Genomic DNA, 26,634 nt, shown 5'->3' with positions numbered 1-26,634 from the left:
TCGGCCCTGCCACTAGTGGTGTGACCTTGGGCAGGTTACTTTACCTCTCTGTGCTTCTGTTTTATCAGCAGTAAAATAAAGATAATACCACCAGCCTGAATGGGTAGCTATGAGGATTAAATGAAGTAAAATAGCCTCTCCAACCCACTGGCAGTGATCCTTACCTGAAAATCAATGTTCTGCAAGAAAATGCTGAGACTGTGCCATTCTTTTCAATGGAAATCATGTAACACATTTACCCAAGACACTAAACCCGTTTCTAAAACATACACAACAAAACTTCCATGTCGAATAAAGAAACTATCATGTTAGAATACAAAATGCTTAAAGCGCTGTTAACTGAAGACCAGTTAGTAAGATTGTAAGTTCTTTCTAGGCAGTGACAATGGCGTATGTCCTCTTAGTTGACACTGTGTATGTTTTCAACATGTTACTTGAGCTATGTCCCCCACATTTAGGTTAACATGTATTATTGGGTTTGAAGGCCTAAATACAAATTTTCTCTGTACAAGATCTAAGTAAAAACTGTTTTACTGAAAGACTTGCATTCTATGAAGCTTGAGTATTAAAAACACATATTCTTACAATGGAAATAAATTCACCAAGGTGGAAATTCTGCAGACCATGACAGTCTCTGTAAAGTATATGGTGGCAAGCAGAAGAAAGACAGCTTCAAAACATAACAACTGTGACTATTACAAAAGAGCCTAACCTATCTCACTAATTCCAAAGTATACAATTTTTAACATTTTTCCACATATAAAGAGACAGCCTTTTTTTTTTTTTTTTTTTTTTTTTTTTGCAAATTGTGCTCCCTGGAACATTGCTAATAACTGTTCTGCAAAAAAAATAATGGCTCCTAGGTTTAAAAAAAAAAAATTGGAATATGCTACTTGCTACAAAGTCTCTGCCTCTCTCTTTTAGACATTCGAAATACTCACCGGGCTATTATATGCTACAAGAAGTCTTGCAGTAAACTTTTTTCCCCCAGAAACTCACTTCTTGCTAACTGCAGTAAACTTTGTTTACACCAAAATATTGAACCACAAAACTCTTTTAATGGAACACCTGTTAACAGTGTCCAACACACCATTTTGGAAACAGGAATCTAAACCCAATTTATGGAAGAAATTTTGCTTTAAGCGGATTAACAAAGTATTAGTCTCTCCTGAGATGTGTAAATAGCTATAAGAATGGGCCTTTCATTTTAAGAGCTGCTACCTTGGACTTTGCCTTCAAACTTCAGCTTCAAGCTAAGTTTAAAAAGGGATTAGTCTTTTTCCTTTCCCTGCAAAATGGAGGTGACACAATTTCTAATCTATAACATAGGGGATGGGAAAATTAGTGAACGTTTATGTCTCTAAAGTACACTAAAATCTTAGCAATTAAGTGATCTGACAAAGCATCCCATTGTTTCTATAAACAAATAATTTAAATTTATGCATTAAGCCCTTACAAAAACAGTGGCAGTCCTAAGCTGAAGATACAAAGTATTTTAAGGAAATACAAACATTTTCTTATCTTAAAGTACTGTTAAAAGAAAGTTCCCTCATTCAAAGGAAAAAACATTGTTTCCCTCCTAGAGCTCCCAGGACTTCAGAGTCATTTATCTTCTCCCTTTCTTTGAAGGAAGTGTGGCAAGCAGCAAATAGACTTTAGTAATCAGTACAGTAAAGTGGAAGTTTCTAAACAAGAAAGAAAGGAAATTCTACACTGATGCTATTTAGGGATGTGAAGTCTCAATGATAACTGTTTTTGGATGACTGCTAAATGTAACTGCTGTACTGGGGGTAGAAAAATCAAGTAAATCAAATACTGGCAATTAATTTTCATATAGCCTCTGGGATCTTTTTCACATGTAACATGTGATCTCAAAAAAAATTACATACTCTAAAATACAACATCTGTGTCCAATAGTCCCTTAGATAAAATATCATAGGACGTAAACAAACAAGGGCCTTTGGCAACTTGGCTGCCAACAAATGAAGCAGCAGCTTAATTTATGACACTACACAGAATAATGGCTGGCTGACATTTCACAAGAACTGCCTATAGACCCTGTCACGCTCCTTAAAAGAGTATCTCATTTCTCAGTTCTCTACTCTTCCCAAATTCAAACTGGCACTTGTGCCAAAATCTAAATTTACATCCTTTTTGGACAACATTTTTGAGAATCGAGCATAATTTTAGCAGGGGTGGGGAAAAGGCTGTATACTAAAGTGTCCTGCAAACAATATATACCCAATCCTTCAAACAACATATACCCAATCCAAAATATCAAATATCAGTCAATTCATGAATATAATTGAGTTATATTATGTATGAGAAACTGAGTCTACATAGTGCTTAGGATAAAGAATAATACCCAGGTCCCTGCTTAAGGCATTTCTGTTTGTGATGAATCAAAAGATTATCCAATATAAAATTACCAAACAAAGCAAGGCTAAGAGATAATTGCACATAGGATATGCGTTTAAATATAGATGGAGATTTTAAAGTCAAGCTCCAGGGTATAGGGATTTCTGTATAAGAGACGCCAAGCAAGAAGATCAGGAAAGGCAGGTAAGGCCAGATGCAAAGAGACTGGAATAACATCCGAGTAGCTTTTCACTAAAGATGGCCACAATCCACTCCTTCCCCTCTCTCTGTGTGCAAGCCATTCCCTCATTGAGAGGTGTATACTATTCCTCCATCCCCTTGAATCTGAACTGGCCTATGATTAATTGGTCAATAGAACATAGCCAAATGACAACGAGTAACTTCTGAGGTCATGAGAAGCCTAGTAGGTTCCTCCTAGACTTCTTGAAATCCTCGCTCTCGGGTAAACCCCCAAGAATGCCAGAAGTCCGATTACCTGGCTACTGCCATACTATCAGGGAGCCCAGGTCAGCCAGAAAATGCAAGAGAAGAAATGTAAGAGATAACCAAGCAGCACAAGTCCCAAACAAATGTGTACATGAAGAAGCCTCTGATGACCCCACCCCGGCCCATCTTGCATGATGGAGCCCAAAGAACTTGATTGTGACCCTCCAGAATCAGAATAGAAAACTGGGGTTTTTAGCCCCTAAGTTTCAGAACGATATGTTTCACAACAACAGACAACTGAAACCACCACCTTGTCCTTCAAGATAGAGATCACATGCTGGTGGTGGCCTGGGTCAGATCCATCCTGCAGATGGAATTTTTTTTTCCTTACTCAGTATTTTGGAAATCCTGGCTAACATTTTCTACCCAAACCCACATTTTTCTGAGGCCTGTGATTTGGCTAGTCATCCACTTCACTCATTTATTTTATTACCTGCCAGGTCTCTATTGATTCTTCTGTATGTAAACATTGTTCTAAGAAATAAAGAGGGAGCAAAGGATTAATGTACTTATACAATTGCCAAAATATATCCACTGTGATGACACTGTGTGATTATACTATAAGAGAGACTAAGTCAGAAATGCTGTAATTCCAAAGAAATTCAGTCTGGAAACAATGAAACATATCCCTATTTTCAATAATAAAAAATTAATAATCAATAATTTACCTTTAAAAAATACACTATATACCTTCACTCCTAATTTCATCCAAAAATATTCTAATAGATGATATACCATAACTTTGTATTATTCGGAGAATGAGAAATGAACAGGCACACACTTAGTAACCTTAGTAAAAACATTAATTATAGAACAGTTTGATCAAGTTACATGTTTCTAGCCCACCTATAAATAGCCTGAGTTGCTTTCAACTTTCAGTTGACGACTTACCTTTTCTTACTCAAACTTAATCTCAATTACTCAACAAATTATTTGGAGGCTTTATTCCTCAAAAGAAAGAACCATGCAAGCCTTCCTAAATATGATACTAAAAAAAGTAATTTTAGAACCCAATTGAGTTGTACTGCAAACTCCTTCAGAGCAAGCATTTGTACATTTATTTTTTTCTAGGCTTATAATTTGTACCCGGTAGAGGCCTCCACTGTTATTTAGTTAAAACATGTATTCATTTGCAAAAAGTTATTTTAAATTTAAGATACCCCATGTTTACATGTCCTTAAAGCCTTTCTGAGTGACCCAATTCTCTCTATAATTTTAATTTTCTGCTGTTCATCAATAATTCCTATTATTTTCCTCAAATATAGACGGTATCTGAAAGGCATTAGCATTCAGAAATAAGCCAGACCTCTACAGCCAAACCACCCAAATTTCAAAAATCCTGTTAGTGTGACCTGCAAGATTTTTCTGCAGAATTCTAGTTTTATAGCAGCATGGTGTTAAAGCACTTTTGTTTTGTTTTGTTTTGTTTTGTTTTGTTTTGTTTTGTTTTGTTTTGTTTTGAGACAAAGTCTCACTCTGTCACCCAGGCTGGAGTGCAGTGGTGCAACCTCAGCTCGCTGCAACTCCACTTTCCAAGTTCAAGCCATTCTCCTGTCTCAGCCTCCTGAGTAGCTGGGATTACAGGCACCCACCACCAAGCCCAGCTAATTTTTGTATTTTTAGTAGAGATGGGGTTTCACCATATTGGCCAGGCTTGTCTTGAACTCCTGACCTTATGATCAGCCCACCTCAGCCTCCCAAAGTGCTGATTACCGGCGTGAGCCACCGCACCCGGCCAAAGTACTTCTTCTTACTTTACTAAATTAATTGCATTATACAGCTATAATCTGATTCATCTAAATTCACAAGAATGTATTTGGGTATTTGCATTCAGGTTGGAAAAGTTTATTTCGAAACCTGTGGCTGGGAACTCGAAATCCATTTTCCTACAGCAACAGTGCTACAATTAAATGGCGTTTTAAGTTTTCTGGCTAGTAAAAAGAAATCAATCCATCATGTGGTAGAATTATAGAATGTATAGCTCTATGGAATTTAAATATCATTTTTGCTATTTTTCCCCTATGAAAATCCTTTCACTAGTTACATTCACGTCGACCAAAAATGTCCCCAATCTCTTAAGAGGTGGAAGCAAAGCAGTCCGCTCTCCTGAGCCGTTTATAAGCAAGAACAAACACGTTGATAAGAACTTGAAATGGAGGTGTAGGCAAGAACTGGCTCAGAGGACCCAGTTTCCCAGCCTACAGCCTGGAGCATGTAAGCAAGTTTATTATGTATTCTATAAATGAGGAGAAAACTAACAGTACAATTTTCAAATTTTTGTACTAGACGGGAAGGAGATGGGGCACAGGGCTCAAGAAAAACTGGGTGAAGGGAACACATCCCCTAGATCTGTGCCACAGATAATACATTCAGCTTAACTCTGCCCCACAGAACATCACTTCTCAGTTATGAGAACAGCCTAACCAAGATCAGCTGTTCTATATAAATAAATTTGAAGGGCACAAAAGTATAACAATTATTCTTTTCTCAAATACTTTAGCTATAATGACACATTGGTACTTTTACTTGCAAGTATTCAAATAACCTAAAGTCAATTTGCTCTTAGAGAAACATGTGCAAACCACTTTTCCTTGCTCTACACTAGATATTTTCCATCTTATTAAGAGTAACAAACACTCTACAACTTTATAGCCACACAAACTGAAGAATTAAAGCTATTCAAGGCTGGGCGGTGGCTCACGCCTGTAATAACAGCACTTTGGGAGGCCACAGCAGGCAGATCACCTGAGGCCGGGAGTTCAAGACCAGCCTGACCAACATGGAGAAACCCCATCTCTACTAAAAAAAAAAAAAAAAAAAATACAAAATTAGCAAGGCGTGGTGGCGCATGCCTGTAATCCCAGCTACTTAGGAGGATGAGGCAGGAGAATCGCTTGAACCCAGAAAGTGGAGGTTGCAATGAGCCAAAATCTTGCAATGAGCCGAGATCACACCATTGCACTCCAGCCTGGGCAGCAAAAGTGAAACTCCATTTCAAAAAAAAAAAAGAAAAAAAAGCTATTCAAAACAGTCACCTGGGCCTAACAAGAGTTCAATACTTTTAAACCCTTCTTAAGGCACTTTTGGGGTATTAAATGTAGTAATAATATAATGTGAGCTATTTAGATAACTTATCCCACTATTATTTTTTAAATAAAGGCATTATACTGCATATGCACTAGATTTACAAATTAATCAAAACAATGCTTTCCCACATTATTTCTCAATTAATTCACCAACAGGTGACAGCCCTTTATCAACATTGAAACATGTACTTTCTGTCAAGCACTCATGTAAGTATGTTACATATGTTGACTCAGTCAATCCTTAAAATAACTCTTGAGTTAGGTATTATTATTCCCAGTGCACAGAAGGAAACGAAAAACTCGGGCCCTGAAACATTAAATAACTAGTCCAGGGTCACAAACTATTGCATTACATGAAGGAAAATTACATATTTTCTCTAACTGAGGAAATCTAGCTCCAAAATCTGTGTGTGCAATCACTCACCTCCTCCCGCTCAGACTCATTAATTCATTCATTCATTCAATGTTTCAGTAACTGCCTTAAGTAGACTAATCACTTTGCCAAGGCTTAGGTATAAAGGAATACCCCTTCCTTGAAAAAAAAAAAAAAAAAAGAAAGAAAGAAAGAAAAAAGGCCAGGTTTCCACCGTCAGTGAACTTACATCCGAGTAAATAACAAAAAGTAAAATTCAAATTAAAGTTTGAATTACAAAAACTCAAAAGTCGTAAGACAACTCTGGTTCAATGAAATATCTGGAGAAATTTTAAGATACTGTATGGAAAAGGATCTAGTAATAATGTTCATCTGTATAATTTGTTAACATTCTCAAATGCTACACATTTGATCTTTATGATTAACTTTGTGAAGCCAGCAGGACATCATTACACGATACGATTTCATAAATGAGGAAACAGATAAATGTATTATATCCTAAATATCTTAGCAAAGATGCCACATCCTTTGTCCAGGAATCTCCCTACCCATAGACCCTGCTTTTCTAAAAGGATCCAGAATAAGCCAAATCATAAGCTCCCTAGGGATGTACTATGGCTTGTTTGAAAAGATTAACTGGACAAATCTGATCTCCTTTTAAAAATGTGAAATTAGGTAATAAAGAGATAGGTCAGTTAGCTGTGAAATCTAAGATGACTCAAGCTGGGCATCCGTCAGGAGCCAAAAACTCAAGCTGAAATGATGAGATTAGAAAGCCAGTGGGTAGAAAAGAAGAGAGTCTTCAAGAGAGCAGAAATGCCACAAATGTCACCACATGACCAGTTGCTGAGGGAAGAAGAGATGCCTCCTTTCCCTGTGACCCAGATCCCTGTAATAAACCTCATTTTTCATAAGGAAACCTCCATGTTCTTTGCAGCCAAAAGGCAACTACCAAACACATGTGGAAGGGAGATGAGGTTTCATACTGTCTTTCAACACAGAAATTCAGATAATTAGTGGAGTTGGGTATGGAAAAAACCACACGTAGTAACTGGCCACACAGGTCTCCATGGTTTCTGTTTATTTCTTGCGAAAAAGGTTAAACTTGGCCAGCTCATAGCAACAAACATGGAAGTCAAAAGAATGTGCCTTCAGAAAGATCCAGACATCCCTCTGTTCCTCCTGCCCTAATCCATGCCAATACCTTGACTCATCCCCACTCTCCTCAAAGAATGAGACTTCTTATTCTCTGTCCCCTTTTTATCAAAAGAAAAGAAAAAGCCCAGTAAATATCATACTGAATAAAACTTTAAGAACCAACCATCTATCTCAAAGTATTCATATGAAAGGGTGGGCACAGGACAGACAGCACCTGGAGGAGGCTTCAGGAGAGGACTGTTTTCACACCTGGTCTAGCCACCCCAAACCTACAGAGTGATCCACACTATTAACAACTTCCACTGAGACCAACAGCCTACGGGTCTCGTGTTCCGAGCCCTCTCACAGTGACACCGCTAGGATGATGAAAGAGCCTTCTCAGGGCTCCTGGACAGAGCAGAATCAAGAAAAGGCAGGAAGGCTGGGCTCAGTGGCTCACACCTGTAATCCCAGCACTTTGGGAGGCTGAGACAAGTGGATCACCTGAGGTGAGGAGTTTGAAACCAACCTGGCCAACATGGTGAAACCCCATCTCTACTAAAAATATAAAAATTAGATGGGTGTGGTGGCACACACATGTAATCCCAGCTACTTGGGAGGCTGGGGCAGGAGAATCACTTCACCCCAGGATACGGAGGTTGCAGTGAGCCAAGATCACACCACGCCACTGCACTCCAGTGTGGGCGACAGAGTGAGACTCTGTCTCAAAAAAAAAAGAAAAAGAAAAAGAAGACAGCCACGGGGCGTGGACCTCACAGATTCATGAGCAAGGAGCAGAGGGAACTGCCCCTGTTGCCCCTGTAGCCAGGGGCAGTCTTGGCCTCTAGGGTGCTGGGTTCTTTTTCTATGCATGAGACAAATATTTGTAGTGAGCGGGGAATTAGAAGAGTGAAAGAGATAATTGGTCCCAGTAATGGGTCCAATTGTTAAAAACGAGTTAAGCCTAACAGCCATACAGTCCAGTAGCAATCACGTGCATCATTACATGCATCAATTGTTGTCTTTATTGCTTCAGCACTTCTAGAAGTATGATAAAAACTAAAAGAACTTAAAATATTAGAAAATTCATAAAACATGAGAGCAAGCCCCACCTAGAAGAGACAAGGGTGCACAGTACAGTCGTATCATGGAGAAGTAATAAACGTGCTATGAACAACAAGGAAATGTTCAGCAAGTTTCTTGTGGAGGGGTGGGTGGGGATGGTTCTGATAATTTCTAAATCCTTATATTTGAAAGGCATAAGCTTATTTAAAAGTTCTATGAAGATATTATAACTTTAACAGGCCGACAAAAATCACAGGTCTCCTCAAGAAGAGGAATCAAAAGGCAAATATCACGTCTATGAATGAACGTTAAGACCTCCCCAGCTGGACACTGAGTGCGACCTTTAACAATTTAAGAGGCCGGGCATAGTGGCTCACGCCTGTAATCCAAGCACTTTGGAGGCCAAGGCGAGCGGATCACCTGAGGTCAGGAGTTCAAGACCAGCCTGACCAACATGGTGAAACCCCGTCTTAAAAAAAAAAAAAAAGAAATTCAAGAAGAAACTATGGGTAGGGCTTTTAAATCACAGTGAAGAAAATGTCTTTACAAAGTACCCTTATGTCATGAAATTTAAGAAGAGATTGTTCTGGAAAGCAATTATCTCCATGGACAGGTTTAAATGCACTTAGTCGCTAAATCCTATGAAATTAGAATAAGGAAATATGCTTTAAAAGCTAAGGTCAGAAAAAATAGAATTTACATATTATATAATTACATTATAAAAATTCATTACCGGACAGGCACAGTGGCTCACGCCTGTAATCACACCACTTTGGGAGGCCAAGGTGGGTGGATCACCTGAGGTCAGGAATTTGAGACCAGCCTGACCAACAGGGAGAAACTCCGTCTCCATTAAAAAAAAAAAAAAAAAAAAAAAAAAACTCATTACCATCCCTTTTCTCAAATGTGTGTGTGTGTGTGTGTGTGTGTGTGTGTGTGTGTGTGTGTATGCATTTAGGTAATACACAAATTCAGAAGGAAGAAACCTTATTAATGGTATACTACGTAGGTTTTTAAAATACTGTGAAGATTCATACAAAAACACTGAACTAACCAAGACAGATAGCCATGGTCTTTCTTTAATGTTCATCTCAAAAAGCTGTTTCTCAAAACTGAGCTTCAGGTCGGGTGCAGTGGCTCACACCTGTAATCCCAGCACTTGGGGAGGCTAAAGTATGCAGATAACTTACAGTCAGGAATTCAAGACCAGCCTGGCCAACATGGTGAAAATCCATCTTCACTAAAAATACAAAAATTAGCCAGTCGTGGTGGCAGGCACCTGCAATCCCAGCTACTTAGGAGGCTGAGGCAGGAGAGTCACTTGAACCTGGGAGGTGGAGGTTGCAGTGAGCCGAGATTACACCATTGCACTGCAGCCTGGGCAGTGCAGCGAGACTCAGTCTTGAAAAAAACAAAACAAAACTGAGCTTCATGTCTTGCTCAACTTACCCCAGCCCCCTTATAAAGCTCTGCAAGTCTTCCCTATCTAAATTAATGATCTCTTTATCCTTACAAGTTTCTCAGGGCAAAACCCTGCAAGAATCTTCAGGTATTCTTCTTTGTCCCTCTCCTACAAGCTCAAACATCAAAAGATTGAACTGCTCACCCTGCTCATTATCAAAACAACTGAAAACCTGGCCAAAACCACTACCATCTTAACATCTTGAGTATGTCACTGCTTCTACACTCTATAATCAATATAACAGCCAGAGGGACCTTTTAAATGTGCTCACACCTGCGCCCCCCCGGGAAAAATAAAAAATAAAAAATAAATGAGCTCTCTTCCTTCACTGCTCAAAACCCACTCTCTCAATGGCTTCCCATCTTACTTTGAGCAAAAACTCAAGTTCTCAAATGTTCTATAAGGTTATCAACTCCCACCTTGCTTTCTTCTTCCTCCCTCTCCCTGACCCTGATCGCTGCAGCCATGCAGGGCTCTTTGCTCTCTGGGTACTTGGTTTCAGACTTACGCTAGGCTTATGCCTTCTACACGCCCTACCCACTCTCTGCCTTAAAAGCTCTTCTTCTAATTCTTGCCCCGAGATATCTTGGGGCTCACCTGTCACCTGCTCAGGTCTTTGTTTTCTCCTCCAGTCTACCCTCCCTGCACCCAGGTGTTTGTCTGGTTTATTTCCCCCATTACAACCCCAATATTTAAACAACTGCCTGATAATGCAGTTAACAGCTCTTATATGTGGAAGTACTGAATGGTTATGCTTGCAGAACCAAGGAATGGGTGAGACATGAACAAGTCAAGCACTGAGATAAGCTTATAAAGATGACAGCCCTCTTCCATTTGGCATGCTGGAAAGTAGGAGTTCTTAACGCAGAGGAAAGAAGTATGGAGACAGGAGTGAGTCCAGCTGCCACAAGAGGATCCACCCACATTCCATCTTGCCGTAGAGTCAATGTTTGCAGACCTCAATGTCCATCAGTGCTCCCAAGAAAGGCCTGGCAGAGGTAGTTGTTACCAGTTCAAATCATAAATGGTGCTGTGGATCAAAATGATATTTCTAAGGTCTTTCAGACTTCAAAGGCCTAAACTTTTATATTATGGTTCATTCTCAAATATGTCATTTTTAAGCATGTGGATCATGCCCAGGTTTCTTAACACATGACAAAATATATTCGGAAAAATGCTTCTGAAAAAAGAATATTCTATATGCTGCAAAACTCAATCCTTTCTTTCCTTTTCTTTACCTAGTGTTAAGGAAAGTAGCCGCTAGCTACGAACCAGACACTCTTCATGGGCTTGACAGGGTTCATCCTACTTAGCTGTCTCAATGAGTTGAGATTATGAAGTTCAATTTATATGTAGAGAAGTAACTCCTCCAAGGTGACACTGCTAATGAGTGAGAGAGTTAAGATGTGACCCCAGGCAGGCTGGCCCCAGAACCCAGGGTTTCTAGGTTTATGTCACCTCTGTATAGTGCCTCTTGGTTCTGCCTACCCAATACCAATGCCAGCTTGGGTCAACAAGACCTTACATGATGAATGCCATACATTTATTCACAGAAGGCATAAAAATAGCTCATTCATCAATTCATTTAGGTAGTTAAGGAGTTAAAAGGCCCAATAAAAAGATTACCTGATATTCGTATTAAAAGATTAGCAAAAAATATACAGAGCAAACAACCATTTTTCTTTTTCTTTTCTTTTTTTTTTTTTTTTTTGAGACGGAGTTTCGCTCTTGTTACCCAGGCTGGAGTGCAATGGCGCGATCTCGGCTCACCGCAACCTCCGCCTCCTGGGTTCAGGCAATTCTCCTGCCTCAGCCTCCTGAGTAGCTGGGATTATAGGCACGCGCCACCATGCCCAGCTAATTTTTTGTATTTTTAGTAGAGACGGGGTTTCACCATGTTGACCATGATGGTCTCGATCTCTTGACCTCGTGATCCACCCACCTCGGCCTCCCAAAGTGCTGGGATTACAGGCTTGAGCCACCGCGCCCGGCAGCAAACAACCATTTTTCTTAAAATGAAAGTCAAGAGAGAACAGTAAGAATAGACAAAATGCAATATTCTTTGAAAAAATTCTTTTCAAAAGTAAATATTAAGAAGCCTGCTTGAAAAACAAGTAAACAAAGTCTTATAAATATAGCTACTCATAAAAAGTGGTTTCTTTTGGAAACATTCAACTGTGTACAAGTCAGCCATAACAAGTCATGTTAACATAGTTCTTCAAATCCTCATATTTTGAGGAGGAAACATTACAAAAGAAAAACAAGATTCTATAAATATTTCAGAGGCTCTAACCAGGAGTGGGACATTCAGTGAATGTAAATAATCTGACATTCAATGCATGCGTTCTGATAAAGAGGGATCACAGAATGGAGGAAATTTTAGCTAACAAAGTACTTCCAAAAATATTAATTTCCACTACCCCAGCTTTTCAAAAGACCACATGGTAATAAAAAGGGACTTGGTAAGGCTAAAAATCAAACATTTTCAAGAAATATCCTAAGTCATATACATACATATAAATGGCATTGTAAATACATGAATTCATCTCTTGGAACTAAATACTGGATTCCATAAGGAACGTATTACTTACAAACAAAATCTTGTGATAAGCAAAGTTATTCTTCTGTGCTCTCTCCTATAACTTTTAAATAGGTAGGAGGAAATGCAGATTTAATTTAGCTTTTATTTGTATTTTTTTTTTTTTTTTTTGAGACAGGGTCTCACTCCATCACCCAAGCTGGAGTGCAGTGGCACGATCTCAGCTCACTGCGATCTCAGCTCACTGCGATCTCAGCTCACTGCAATCTCCACCCACAGTCTCAAGTGATCCTCTAACCTCAGCCTCCTGAGTAGCTGGAACCACAGGAGCACACTATCATGTTTTTGGTTTGGTGGTTTTTGTATTTTGTTGGTAGAAGGGGTGGAGGGGGTCTCACTGTGTTGCCCAGGCAGGTCTCCAACTCTTGAGCTCAAGCAATCTACCCACCTCAGCCTCCCAAAGTGCTGGGATTACAGGTGTGAGCCACTGCACCCAGCCTACTGTAGCCTCTTTTTAAGAGTTTTGTTTCGTTTTTACTCTTTGGAGAACTTCTTTAAAGAGGTGTCAACCATCAACCTTGTGCCTTGGAGCAGCTTCCCAGTGCTGTAGGTACCACCTGACCAGCCCAGCCAAAGCCCAAATCCAGTTCAGCCTCCAAACTGCCATCACCATTCTTAGGTGGTCACCACTGATCCCATCCCACATTCAAATCCTTCTTCCTTCTATCCAGTCCCTCCCTCATGCCAATTCCAGTATCTCAGTCCTTCTAGGTTAATAGGGTGTCTCCCAAACAAGAAGTTTATCGGATAAGCTACCCTTTGCTTAAGGGTAAAAGCCAGTGAAGACTTGCCCCACTCTCTCCTTCCTCTCTACCCTCAAACCAGGCTCCCATCCTCTCAGGCCAACATCAGTAATGACCAGTAGAACGAAGTCAATGGTTGGAAGCTGAGGCTGGTATGGGCCGGCTACATGGCAGCCAGCAGAGGAGCCGACCTGGAGCTGTGGCCCAACACAGGGCACTGGCTGTGTGGGCAGCTGCCCACCCTGCCACCTTAGTGCCTCTTGGTTCTGCTTCAGCATAGGCTGAGAATGGTCTGTTCCTCTCTTGTTCTTTCAACCCATTCAAGTATGGGCCACCCACCACAAGCTGCAACACTGCAAACACAGAATAATGAGTCTCCAGAACTGGAGATGCAGCCCCAGACACAGGCCTAGGACTGCAGACCTTGCAACAACTCAACTAATCCCTGGGGTCTGGTCTGAGCCCTAGGTAAAAATGAGAGGTCTGGACTCACAGTTCTTAAGGCTATTTCCATTCTCACAATTAAGATCCAAGATTCAGCTGAGATCCTCAGGACATCCCAGCCTAAAGTCATTGGAGAATGTGCACAGCTTGTATAATTTTGGCAATTTTAACTGCTGTGTGGAATCCAAGTTATGGCTGGGTATGGGGTTGGTGTTGCAGGCTGCTTTACTGCTTAAAGATTACTAATACATTACAGAAAAATGAATGTTTTTTCCACTTCAAGATCTCTTGATTTAAGGATTTGGCATTAAGTCATTTAAAACGACAGGAAACAAAATGGTAACACAGCTAGGCACAAGCAGCAAATCTCTTTTATTTTTGGAAATGAATTCCTTCAATGAAATACATACTGTGGATGCTATGTGAGAAACAGTTCCGGTCAGCTGGGAGTCTAACACCGAGTATTACAGCCATTCCTTTGATTTTTCTCCCTCCCTCATATTTGGGGATTTTTAAACAAATGAAAGGCGGCATTATTTCAGCTTAAGGCACAGGCATAAGTCACATAAGAACAAAGAAGGTTTTATTATCACATTAAGCACTGAGGAGGAAATGTGCTTACTGATAACTAATTTAGTGTTCTAGGCTATTAGGTTAGTATTTGCTTCCTGCAATCTTCTAGGCCAATATTTACGATTTAGATCTTGATGGAGGTAGAAATGTTCAGTTAGTGAGAAGGTCATCAAGGAGGGAAAGGAATTTTTAAAAAGCAGAACAAAGTACACAGATAGGGAGAAAGGCACCCTCTGCGCCTCAGTGGTCTATAGAACATTTGCCCTCTCTGCCTGTATAACGTGATTTACCATTAACCACATTTCACTCCAGCAGCAGCGTGCTAGCTCCTGACAAAAACTCCTTTTTGAAAGCCTGGAGGAAAAAAAAAATCCACATACACAAAAGAATGTGAGACATATTGCCACAGGCCAGTGTCTTGGGCTTTTTGCCTAAGAGGTTTGCTTTCAGCAAGGAGAGAGGGGGAAAAAAAAACACTCTAACAACAACAGCTTGTACAGTACAATGAACAGCCTCCCTGCTTGTTGGCAGACGTTCCCAACTAACAGTTCCAGTGGCAGTGCCTCGAGCCCATTCAAGAATTCCATTTCATAGAAAAGGAAGTGTTTCAGATCTACTCATTTGATCTTTCAGCATGTGCAAATGCACCTGCCAAACACCTAGTCTGACAGCCCACACAGCCGTCTCCCCAGTTCCCTCTTGTCCGTCTTCACCAGTCATCATATGGGTTATTTCAGACTTGGACTTAGGTGAGATGAAAAGTACATAAAAATCACACCAAACGTCGCTACTGCTGCTGCATGAGCTCAGGTTGGACGTACGGATGGAATTCCCTTCTCCCCACGCCAACTTCCCTGTCACTTTTTTCCTGGAGCAGGTCAGAGGGTTTTGTTTTGTTTTCAGCTTCCAAAGGCTTACCTCGAGGTGGCTTCCTCCCCTCCCTTGGCATGGCTGCCCCCCACGGCCTGGTCCTTGCCGCTGGGGTGGTAGGCAGTTAGCACCACTCCCTGGGAACTGGAGAGCCAGCTCATGGTGAGAGAAGGGGCATAATTTCTGCGCTCCTGAGACAGAGACCGGGAAAGAAGTTCCTGTCTCGCCCGGCAACTCGCTCATTAGCATTGGCCGGCTCTTCCCCCCAGGCTGGAGATCCGCACGGGGAGGGGCGGGGCCGGCCCCGGGGAGGGGCGGGGCCTGTCCCGGGAAGGGCTTCCCGCCGCTCCAATTAGAAGCCGCCACTCGCAGCATTGTTCAAACTCGGGGCAATTCCACTCTGGGCGGCTTTGGTTAAAGGAGGTGACGGCTGGAAGGGACGGGTTGCAGCCACCCCCGAGTTAGTCCGATCTAATAGATTAAACTGCCAGTACGTATATTCAGCTCTTCTCTGTCACTCCCCACCGTCTTGTTTAGGAAATCATGAGTGACTGCAGAGCCTTTTTCTTCCCTCCGCAACTCCTCTTTCCGTCTGATAATTTCTGCTACTTCATGTAACATGAGTAAGAGCATTTCTTAACCCCTTCACGTTCAGCCTTAAAACGCACCACGGTAAAAACCAACGAACTCCGCGGCAAAACTGTGCCATCCAGCCGACGAGAAAGGCTTGACCTCTTGCTTCTGGTTAGAAATGCCCTCATGAAAATTATTGTGTGTCCTGGGATGTCGTCTTCTTTCACACAAAAGCCAATGTCAAATGTACATCTTGTTTTATCAAAATACTCTTAAGTGCCAAAAAGGGACAGATCTACCAAAGCTCTGTTAACTGTTATTGCTGAGAACAGAAGCAGTCCCTACTATTTGTTGAGCACCTACTGTATACCAGGCTCTTGTGACACTTGTTTCACACGTATTATCTCATTCCATTCAGTTCTCTCGCACACACACAAATACACACACACCCTACAAGATTGATATCACTATCATCTAAGGTATACATAACACAAGGAAAGTAAGGCTGGGGAATGAGTTAAGTAACTTCACTAAGATAACACGGTTGCTAGTGCCAGAAGCTGGATCTGAACAGAATTCTAGGCTGAATTCCCTTTTTTTCCCCACCAGTATGCTGTTCTTCGTTTTGCAGATTAAGAAACAACTTCAAAAGTGGTCGTAAACACAAAAGACAGCTCTGTTCTTTCTCCCCCTACCTCTTCCACTTAAAAAAAAAAAATTGCTTTGTTTTTGAAACAGGGTCATACTCTGTCAGTCACCCAGGTTGGAGCACAGTAGTGATTATAACTCACTGCAGCCTTGACCTCCTGGGCTCAAGAAATCCTCCAGCCTCAGCCTCCCCAGTAGCTAGGACTACAGGCATGCACCACCATACCCAGCTATTTTTTTTTTTTTTTTTTCATGTTTTATGGAGAGGGAGGTCTCACTGTGCTGCTCAGGCTGGTCTCAAACTCCTGGGCTCAAGCAGTCCTCTTTCCTCAGCCTCCCAAAGTGCTGAGATTACAAGCAGAGCTACCACGCACAGCTTCTACTCTTTTCAACATACCCAGTAGTCTGAAGGGTTTTTTTAGATTTTTAGGATTCATCCAACTATCTAGAATTCCCCATGAACAAGCTTTCAATTCCGTCAATACATAAACTTGTTGCTTATACCTTTTCATTATTTAAAACAGTCATGGGAAATAATTTGTTCATCCTCACATACTCTCGAAGCACATGAAATTTATTCTTGAATCTTCTTTAATTTACAAAAGTCTTCCTTAAGAGAAATTTCTATCTTCCTCCCCTCTCCTTGCACAATGAATTGTGCAACCTTCCCATTTCCACATCCATAGGAATTCACTTGCTGTTTCCTTTTTATCCCCATGACCTCAACCACGCCCGGATCCTATACTCCAGCCTTAGCTCCAATCTTACAACAGCCCTTTTAGCTCATCTCCTTGTCACCTCCTTTAAATTGCTTTGACATTATGACCACACACCAGCATAGCCCTCATGAACCCTCTCCTTGCTTAAAAATCTTCATTGGCTCTTCACTGCTAACAGAGCCCATTCCAGGCTTTTGAACAGATCACTGGGCATTCCTGCTGCCTTATTCATGTAAGTCTTTTCATCTGCCAAACATAGTTCCTTCCGGTCCGACTCTCATTCCTTTCTCTTCTGACAGCTAACTTAATTTTTGTACCTACTTGGGCCTTCAGTAAACACCGAAGGGAGGAAAAACTGAAAGAATTTAAGAATCCTTTAAAATTCTACTAAATTTTATATGAAAATTGGTCATGTTAGATAAGCAGTTCCCATGCACACACCAGTGCTAACCTATGATGAAATGTTCACCAGTTCAGGCAAAATTAAAACTCTAGAGAGAGTAATGCAAAAATTAAAGTAAATTAGAGTATATGTGTTTTGTCTTTTCAACATCCTTGGGTGGAAAAAAAAATATTAATACCCAGATCATCCATCCCTTTTTTTTTTTTTTTTTATGTAGCTGCTCTGAAATGTAAACATATGTGAATCACTATCTTATCTTTTGGAAATTCTTTTCTTCTTCATTTGCCTCTCCACCCAACCCTTTTTCCCCACTTACTTCCCTCTACCTTCCTTTTTACTGTCTTCCTTTTTTCAATTTTCCCTTCTGCCTTTGCTATGTCTATTTAGCCTGTCAATGTCAACCACAACCCCCTGGCAGCCATGGGCACTGTGCCCCTATGTGACAGTTTGTGATGAAGATTTTGTCCAGTTATAGCCAACACAATGATTTAGTTATATTTTTGCCTAATTATGATCTTTTCACTTGTTTAATAAAAAAATCACAATGTACAGGTTGCAATGTAATTATTTTACAAGGTCGAGATACTATTTGGGTTTGCAATAACCACAGTTTTTAATTTTTATGAGGGAGAAAATCAAATGTGATACAAACTGATTTACATAGCTTAGTACATAAAATTTGAATCCTACTTCAGCACTCAAGTACTTGAAAATCCTCTGAGCTTTTTCTCCTTTCCTCCCGCCACGCCCTGCTGAAGCTGGTCTAAGCCTATTGCCTATCACAGGCAGAGAGCTGGTAGGACTGTGGCCTGGTGTGCATGGCCTCAGATACCTGCTCAAGTAGATTAAAATTTTTTTCAGAATTTTCCCATCCCATCAAGGAAGCAAATCTAACTACCAGTATGGTCCCTTAAAAAAGCTGTTCTTGGCCGGGCGCGGTGGCTCACGCCTGTAATCCGAGCACTTTGGGAGGCCGAGGTGGGTGGATCGCGAGGTCAAGAGATCGAGACCATCCTGGTCAACATGGTGAAACCCCGTCTCTACTAAAAATACAGAAAATTAGCTGGGCATGGTGGCACGTGCCTGTAATCCCAGCTACTCAGGAGGCTGAGGCAGGAGAATTGCCTGAACCCAGGAGGCGGAGGTTGCGGTGAGCCGAGATCGCGCCATTGCACTCCAGCCTGGGTAACGAGAGCGAAACTCTGCCTCAAAAAAAAAAAAAAAAAAAAAAAAAAAAGCTGTTCTTATTTCACACTGTAAGCTGTACTAAGGTTTAGCTCATGTCCATCCCTTATACCATTATCGCTCTTTTGCAGAGAGACAAATATTATGAAAAAAGACAAAACACTTTTTACTCCCTTCCGCAACAATTTTAAACACACACTGAGAACCTCATGTCCTTGAAGATGTTAATATTCCAAGCTATTGAGTGCATGCCAAACACTTTCCTGTTATGAAACATCTTACAAAGTAATTAACAACATCAAGACAGTTTAAACATTCATTTCATTCATTCTCTTTAAATGGGGTGTACTGGAGACAGAGGAGGGAAAAGGAAGCTGTAATTTATGTACCCAAATATGTTGTTAAAAATGGGGTGAAGATGGTACTGCAGCCTCTGACAATTTGATACCCATATTCAAAAACAATGAAAAAAATTTTCTTCAGTTCAGTGCTAGTGGTAGGAAAGAGTTTATCAGCTGGTTTTCATATATTGATTAGTAAATATGGAATCATATTTGAATGGTGCCATGCAATGCAACCAACATATACTTTGTCAAATTTTTCCTCAATTGGTCTAGGTCTCTTTAAAAAAGAATTAACGAAGGAGAGTTATGTACACACAGTCTCTATGTTATGACAAAAATCCATATAGGTACAAAAGCCATGTGAAAAATGACTTTTCAAATGGCAAAATTAAACCCAATTTTCAAGATTATGTCATAATAAAAACTTGAATACATTAATCATCGATGGTGAAGTTGAAGTTTTACATAGGTGATAAAGCCTAGATGTATAAAGTAGCATTCACTAATGAAGAGGAAGTGTTCTTAACATCCCTCGCCTGATGTTTTATCAGGACCTCCTATGAATAACTCTTGTCAGCCTACAAAGTTAGCTACTTCTGTGCTAGGGTACTATGACTGAAAATTATCCCAAACTATTTCCTTGGAAATTACAGGGTACTAGGGTACTATGTGCTAGGGTACTGTGACCGAAAATTATTCCGTATACAGAATCTCAAACTATTTTCTTGGAAATTACACTCATGGTTATTATTTCTGCCCCTGGAACAACAAGAAATAACCCTTTTCCCCTTCTCTAGACTGCTTCTAAAAATGTCTGCATTATTCTCAAAGTTATTTTCTTAACTGCTCCTCCTGGGAGAAAATACTAGCCATGCTTGGGATAATTTGTAACTGCTATTGCCAGAGGCTAATTTAGGCTTTTCGGCAATAGTTTAGAAAAGATGTTTCTTACAAAAAGTTTATTACCAATAAATTACAACAGCTAATACTGAGTGTTTACTCTTTGCTAGACATGGTACACATGGTCTATCTTTAATCATCCCGACAACCACAAGGGATAGAAATCAGACTTACACTCACTTTAGAGATGAGGAATTTGAGGTCATCCAGTTAGCAGGTGGCAGAACCAGGACATGTAACCCTGGGTTTATGTGATCTTTGAGCCTGAACCTTTAAGCATTATAAAGGTTACAGATGCCCTAGTGTTGACATTATTTTATTTCTGAAAAGAATCATGTGAATAACAAAGTAAAATAATCTACAGAAAACCTAAGGTCCTTAATCAAATGGAATATTGATATAAATGCAATGCTATGGAGATTTATATTCAATTCTTTTCTGGTACTTTGAAATTTGTTTTTTATGTCAAATAACAGAGGTAGTGTGGCATAATATATATATCACTATAAAAGGTCATCATCCTTATGCCATTATACCTAAAATTGTTTCCACTAACAGAAGTGAGAAAAAGTACTCTGATCATTATGATAATTTTTTTTTCTTACAAAAGCAAATTAGATGTATAGAACCCAAAGCTTCCAGAATTTGTTAGCTATGGTGCCTTGGATGAGGCTTCATGCAAGAACCAGACTCTGAAGATTCAACTTCATTTAACTTCATGAGAAATCTGCCCTTCATATCAAAACTAGCCTAAGCTGGAAATTATCCAAGAAAAAGTGCCATGACCCTAACTTTTCTTTTGGTTTGTTCTTCATTGACAAATAGTATGGAGACACATGCTGTAAATGCTTGCAACTGGAAGGATGAAGTATATTCTGGAAGCTAATACAGACTGGAAAAGTAGAATTTTGTTTATTAATATCAGGTTCTATTTAAAAAGGCTACAACTGGCCGGGCTCGGTGGCTGGTGGCTCAAGCCTGTAATCCCAGCACTTTGGGAGGCCAAGGTGGGTGGATCACGAGGTCAAGAGATCGAGACCATCCTGGTCAACATGGTGAAACCCCGTCTCTACTAAAAATACAAAAAAATTAGCTGGGCATGGTGGCGTGTGCCTGTAATCCCAGCTACTCAGGAGGCTGAGGCAGGAGAATTGCCTGAACCCAGGAGGCGGAGGTTGCGGTGAGCCGAATCGCGCCATTGCACTCCAGCCTGGGTAACAAGAGCGAAACTCCATCTCAAAAAAATAAATAAATAAATAAATAAATAAATAAATAAAATAAATAAAAAGGCTACAATTGTCTCAGTATTAGATTTACCAAATACGAAAGTCCTTGTCCTGGAGTAGATTACAAAGGATGCTTATCCCCTTGTTATGTAAAAGCAGCCACTGTGAGGAAGAATGGTGAAGCTACAGATCTAAGGAAAGGGATGAGTTGATTCACGGCTTGGAGGAGAAAAAGAAAAAATGGAAGCCATGTTTCTTTCTTTCTCTCTCTCTTTTTTTTTTTTTTTTTTTTTTTGAGTCGGAGTCTCACTCTGTCACCCAGGCTGGAGTGCAGTACCGCGATCTCGGCTCACTGCAACCTCCCCCTCCCGGGTTCAAGCTTTTCTCCTGTCTCAGCCTCCTGAGTAGCTGGAACTACAAACACATGTCACCATGCCCGCCTAATTTTTATATTTTTAGTAGAGATGGGGTTTCACCATGTTGGCCAGGCTGGTCTTAAACTCCTAACCTCGATGATCTACCACCCTCGGCCTCCCAAAGTGCTGGGATTACAGGCGTAAACCACCACGTCCAGCATTTCTTTTTAAATCATGGTTATCCAGTCTAAAATGAAGGCAATTTTTCTAATGTTTTAAAGGAGTTCCTAGTCTTTTTTTTTTTTTAACCAAAATACTTGATAAAACTGTACAAATGCCATCAAATAATAATTTCTATGTTCTGAGCCCATTGGGGTATTTTCAGTGCTAGAAATGTCATCAAAAATAGTGAAGCTTTCTGCTTCTCTTCTTGAAGGTAGAGAGGAAAAAACAGTGAGCCAAGTTTTTCTGGAATCCCAGTACCCTGCTTACAAATGGAGCATCTTAAATGTTCTCCAGCACACTTGGTTTTCTAGTGAAGAGATTAGATTCACATATCATCATGGATCATTGCTCTCCACAAGTGTGCAAATTCATAGCAAAAACAGCTATTTTAGGGCCATGTAAGTTATCAATATCATCAGAACTTGGGCCTTAATTACTAATGTCTTAAAATGGAGTATTAAGAAACAATAGAAAAATATTAGTATTCTCTTTTATGACAAAGCTTCGTTAATTTTCTAGAGTGTATCTAGATATATATGACTGTATTTTACAGAAAAGGTTTAGTTTTTAAAAGAAAAGAAAAACTCACCTTCAAGGTAATTTCAAAGGGAAATTTAATGGACATGGGAGGTAGCGTATTTAATAGTAATTATTTCTGGTCAATTGAATGATTAAATCTTTTCATTTTTAAAGACTCAGAACAAGCAGAGTTGTTTTGCACAAGCAGCCACTGTGTCAGCGGAGATTGGAAACAAATACTAGACAAAAAATTTTTAATGCCACAGTTGAATGCTGGCACAGAAATGGACGATGACTTCTTAAGCAAAAATATGTAAGCAAAAATCTCCAGAAGGTGAAGATAACTTTTTTCAAATTGGCTTTCACTGAGACAAATGCAAGAGTAACAATTCCTGGCTTCCTGACATGACTTCAACTCAGGGCATTGGGAAGATTCTAGATGAGTCAGCCTTGACATAGGCCTATCTATCTGTATCTAGCAGAGCAAGTTATACGCATTCTTCTCTGTTTTTTGACGCAGGATCTCACTCTTGTTACCAAGCTGGAGTACAGTGGCACAATCACAGCTGATTGTAACCTTGAACTCCTGGACTCAAGTGATCCTCCCAACTCAGCCTCCTGAATAGCTAGGACTTCAGACATGTGCCACCATGCCCAGAGTAAAAATTTTTATTTTTTTTAAAGACAGAGCTTCACTACTTTCCTCAGGCTGGTCTTGAACTTCTGGGCTCCAGCAATCCTCCTGCCTCAGCCTCACTGAGTAGTTAGGATTTCAGGCAGAAGCCACCATGCCCAGCAGGTTATGTGAATTCTAGTCTCCTCTGCTACTATAGACTTCTGGGGACCAAGGTTTTCGGGAATTATTGTTAGCAAAATGAAAGCAAAATATTTTTAAAAATATAACCAGGTGTAGAGGCTCACTCTTGTAATCCCAGCACTTTGGGAGGCCAAGGCAGGAGAAGGAATTGTTTGAGCTCAGGAGTTCAAGACCAGCCTGGACAAAATAGCAAGACCTTGTCTCAAACAAATGTATGTATGTGTGTGTGTGTGTGTGTGTGTGTGTGTGTGTATACATATATTTTTTTTCACCAGACAAGGTGGCATGCACATGTAGTCCCACGTATTCAGGAGACTGAAGAGAAAAGATCCCTTGAGTCCAGGAGGTCAAGGCTGCAGTGAACCATGATCAAGCCACTGCATTCCAGCCTGGGTGACAGAGCAAAACCCTGTCTCAAAAACTAAAACTAAGTGTGTGTGGGGGGGGGTGTGTGGGGGGGTGTATTCACACACATTATTCTGTGGAAAATTGGAATTTTATTGAAATTTAATTGAGAAAGAATTTACTTTGTCTCTTATATGACCATTATGATCATTGGGGTTTTTGTTTTCTGGCAATAATCATTATTTTTTTTTCAAATAAGTGAGTTATAGGTAAACAAATTTTGTACTGCATTCCCTCAATTTTAAGAAAGAGATTTTAACATATTCAAATTTAGTATATACCTTACAATCATTCAGATTATTTTATATGGTAGCAAGATTTATTTCCCAAAAGTCAATTAACTTGACTCACCTTACAATTAATAGAAAGCTAAAATTAAGAAATAAGGTACTCTGTCTCTGCCAAATGTTGGTATAATTTACTTACCTACCTCGTTGGGTATAATGTATTTGCTTCACTGGTTATATGCAATGCATATAACTTTCTCTAAGCAAAAATAAATTTCTAGTAAAAGAAATTGCATCCAAAATTTTGAGTATGATTGACTATATATATATATATATATATATATATATATATATATATATATTTGGAACTGAGATCCATGTTTCAACTGATTCCATGCCTTCAGAAAATATTAAGAATCACTGTGTAGATGTTACTGCAAGGGCTTTTCACCCAAGTGCCTCATACCTTACTCTAATTGAGAAAGTTCTCTTTATATAATATCCTAGCACCAAAATGGTTTGTACTCCTGAAATACACTCTGAAAATAGCTGGAAAGGCTATTTCCCTCATTCTATTTAATAATTTGGCTAGCTGGTTTGTTACAAAGGCTCAAAGAACACAGCTATAATCACAAGGACCTTGGCCTTCTGAAATTTTAAAACAGAGACTTAAAATTATAGGGCTGAGGTTGTCCAGAATTTATCTAGTCCAAATATCTTTTTTCACACAAACAGCTGCGAAGGAAACAGGGTTAGGCAACAGCTGGTCAGGCAAATGGTTACTGAGCCAAGACTGTAAGATTTGAGGAAACCTCCATATCCTGGCACCAAAATGCCTTCTTACAGTATAAATTGCTCCAGTTCAAAGATTGCCTCAACACACACTCCCTGGCTCTATCAAAATAACTATTATAAGAACCCATGTCAAAGCTTTAAGACTCAATCATAAATAATGTCTTCAAAATTTCTATTCCACCCCCACACACCCCTACCAGAAACGACAACAACTCAGAAGATTGTCTATAATTCAAACAGCGAAAAAAAAAAATCAAATTCTACTACAAGAGTAAAAAATATATTATTTTCCATCAACCTGTCTTCTCAGTAACTATGTTTCATCTTCGTATTTTTCTTTAAAAGTCTATAAGATACATACTTTTCCTTTTCCAATAATAAAATTACATTTTTAATACCAGATAGGTTATACTACAAGTAAGGATTCATAATAATAAACATAATAAAATTCCATCTAGCTATCATCTTTCCAAGCACGTCACAATACATTTTATACATACAGAGAATCCTCTAAACACTGTAGATTAGATATATTCATTTAAAAAAGCTTTAATCACAAATGGCATGAGGGCAAAGAAAAGCGGGAAGAGAGTGCCTTTGTTGTGACAATGGTAGATCACTGAAGTAGTCTTAAAATTTTTTCCAGAAGGTAAATATAAGCTTCCAAGTGTTTGAGTTTAAATCATACTCTGTGATGTTCTGGGAAATTTATATCACTATAAATTATCAAGCATTCAAATCAAGGCAGGAGAGCCACATTTGGGGTCACAAAAATGAGACATCTATCAGAATTCTCCTCACTATGTCTGCCAGGCTCAAAAGGAATACTTGTCTTAACCTTGCAAAGATCATCAAAATAAAACTGTGGTGGGCAATTGAATACATCAGTTGGAGAAAACAAAGTGAAATAGGCAGAGCCCTTTGTGATTTCATTTCTTTCAAGAGAGACTACCTTTACAGTACTTTATGTAGTCTATTGGGAACATTCACGTATTAGAGGAATATAAAAAGAAATTCTGTAGAGTTACCATCAAACATTTTTTTTAAAAAGACTTGGTCAAAAGTTTCAGTCCAGAGTAAAAATTCTACCATCTCAATCTGAACAAGAAGCACCAAACGATCCTGTCTGAGACTCCTCGGCTCATCCAAGAGCAGGTACCAGGCACCAGCAACGGTCTCCTCAGGTGCTTTGAGGGGGACAAGGAGACCTGCCTCTAAAAAATAATTCCCTATCAATCTGCAGTTCCGCCGTCAAACTCACATGTGGGGTCATAACGCAGAGTCACTGATCCACTTCAATCAAATAGCGGTAAAAGGAATAGATGAATCAGATACAAAAATCCAGCCCCCAGGAGTTTATATTCAGTTAGGATGGACAAATGTGTGCCTATTTATGCCATCAAGCATAAAATCATAAATGCAAAAATAATTATACGCCATTGCTAAGTGGACATGTAGTTGTAAATATTTCCAAAATCTTAAAGTTTCACAATTAAAATAGTAGGCATATGTGATTTTCCCATAGGCTTTCTGTGTTAAACACTTATAACTAGAGAAAATGCTAATAAATATACATCAGGTACTAATACACTCTATCTTGAATTAGGGTGGTTAGAGCAGGGCTTTTCATAAGGAGGGGGAACAAACGAAGTCAAGGTCAAGGTATGTTCACACAGTGCTGTGAACGACGCAGGATGGGGAAGGGGATGCAGGCTTGGGAGATCCAACACAGAAATATATAAATTTCTACCAGGCGTTTAGGGACATCCAGTGCCTTACAAGTATTTCATCTATATTCCATAGCAGTGGGGAATAATCCAAGGTGACCCAGCAAGATAGTAACATAATCAGATCTACACAAAGAGAAAATACAGTGGTGGCTGAGAATAAATAGCCATGAACGGGCGGAAAAGAGGGGTAGGAGGTTGCTACAGTGAGCATATCAGTTAGGAGACTGCAAAGATAGGACAGCAGGGGAAGATCCATCTCTGCTTCACTGTCTCCCCCGGCCCATGCTACACACAGCAGGGGCAATGCAAAGACACAGTGCAGCAATAGAATCTTCAGGACCTCGT

At 39.8% G+C, this 26,634-nt stretch overlaps 1 protein-coding gene across 8 annotated transcripts in view; it reads right to left on the bottom strand.

Annotated features, from left to right (window-relative positions):
• Positions 1-26,634, bottom strand: part of ARHGAP18 (Rho GTPase activating protein 18) — a 230,945-nt gene that overhangs the window by 156,503 nt on the left and 47,808 nt on the right. For 4 of the 8 annotated variants that reach the window (XM_074397487.1, XM_010342985.3, XM_074397486.1 and 1 more), the window contains exon 1: positions 15,266-15,512. The exons of 2 other annotated variants lie outside the window; for them this stretch is intronic. In XM_074397487.1, the coding sequence (XP_074253588.1) occupies positions 15,266-15,378 (113 nt within the window). In that variant the 5' untranslated portion in view covers positions 15,379-15,512. Of the gene's footprint in view, positions 1-15,265; positions 15,514-26,634 lie in introns of those variants that run through there. 2 more of the 8 variants (XM_074397481.1, XM_003932420.4) reach the window with 2 other exon arrangements.

This window comes from Saimiri boliviensis, chromosome 4 (assembly GCF_048565385.1).
Source record: "Saimiri boliviensis isolate mSaiBol1 chromosome 4, mSaiBol1.pri, whole genome shotgun sequence".
In the NCBI taxonomy this organism is placed as follows: Eukaryota; Metazoa; Chordata; class Mammalia; order Primates; family Cebidae; genus Saimiri; species Saimiri boliviensis.
The sequence above is the reverse complement of the archived record's forward strand: the minus strand, read 5'-3'. Positions and strand labels throughout refer to the sequence as shown.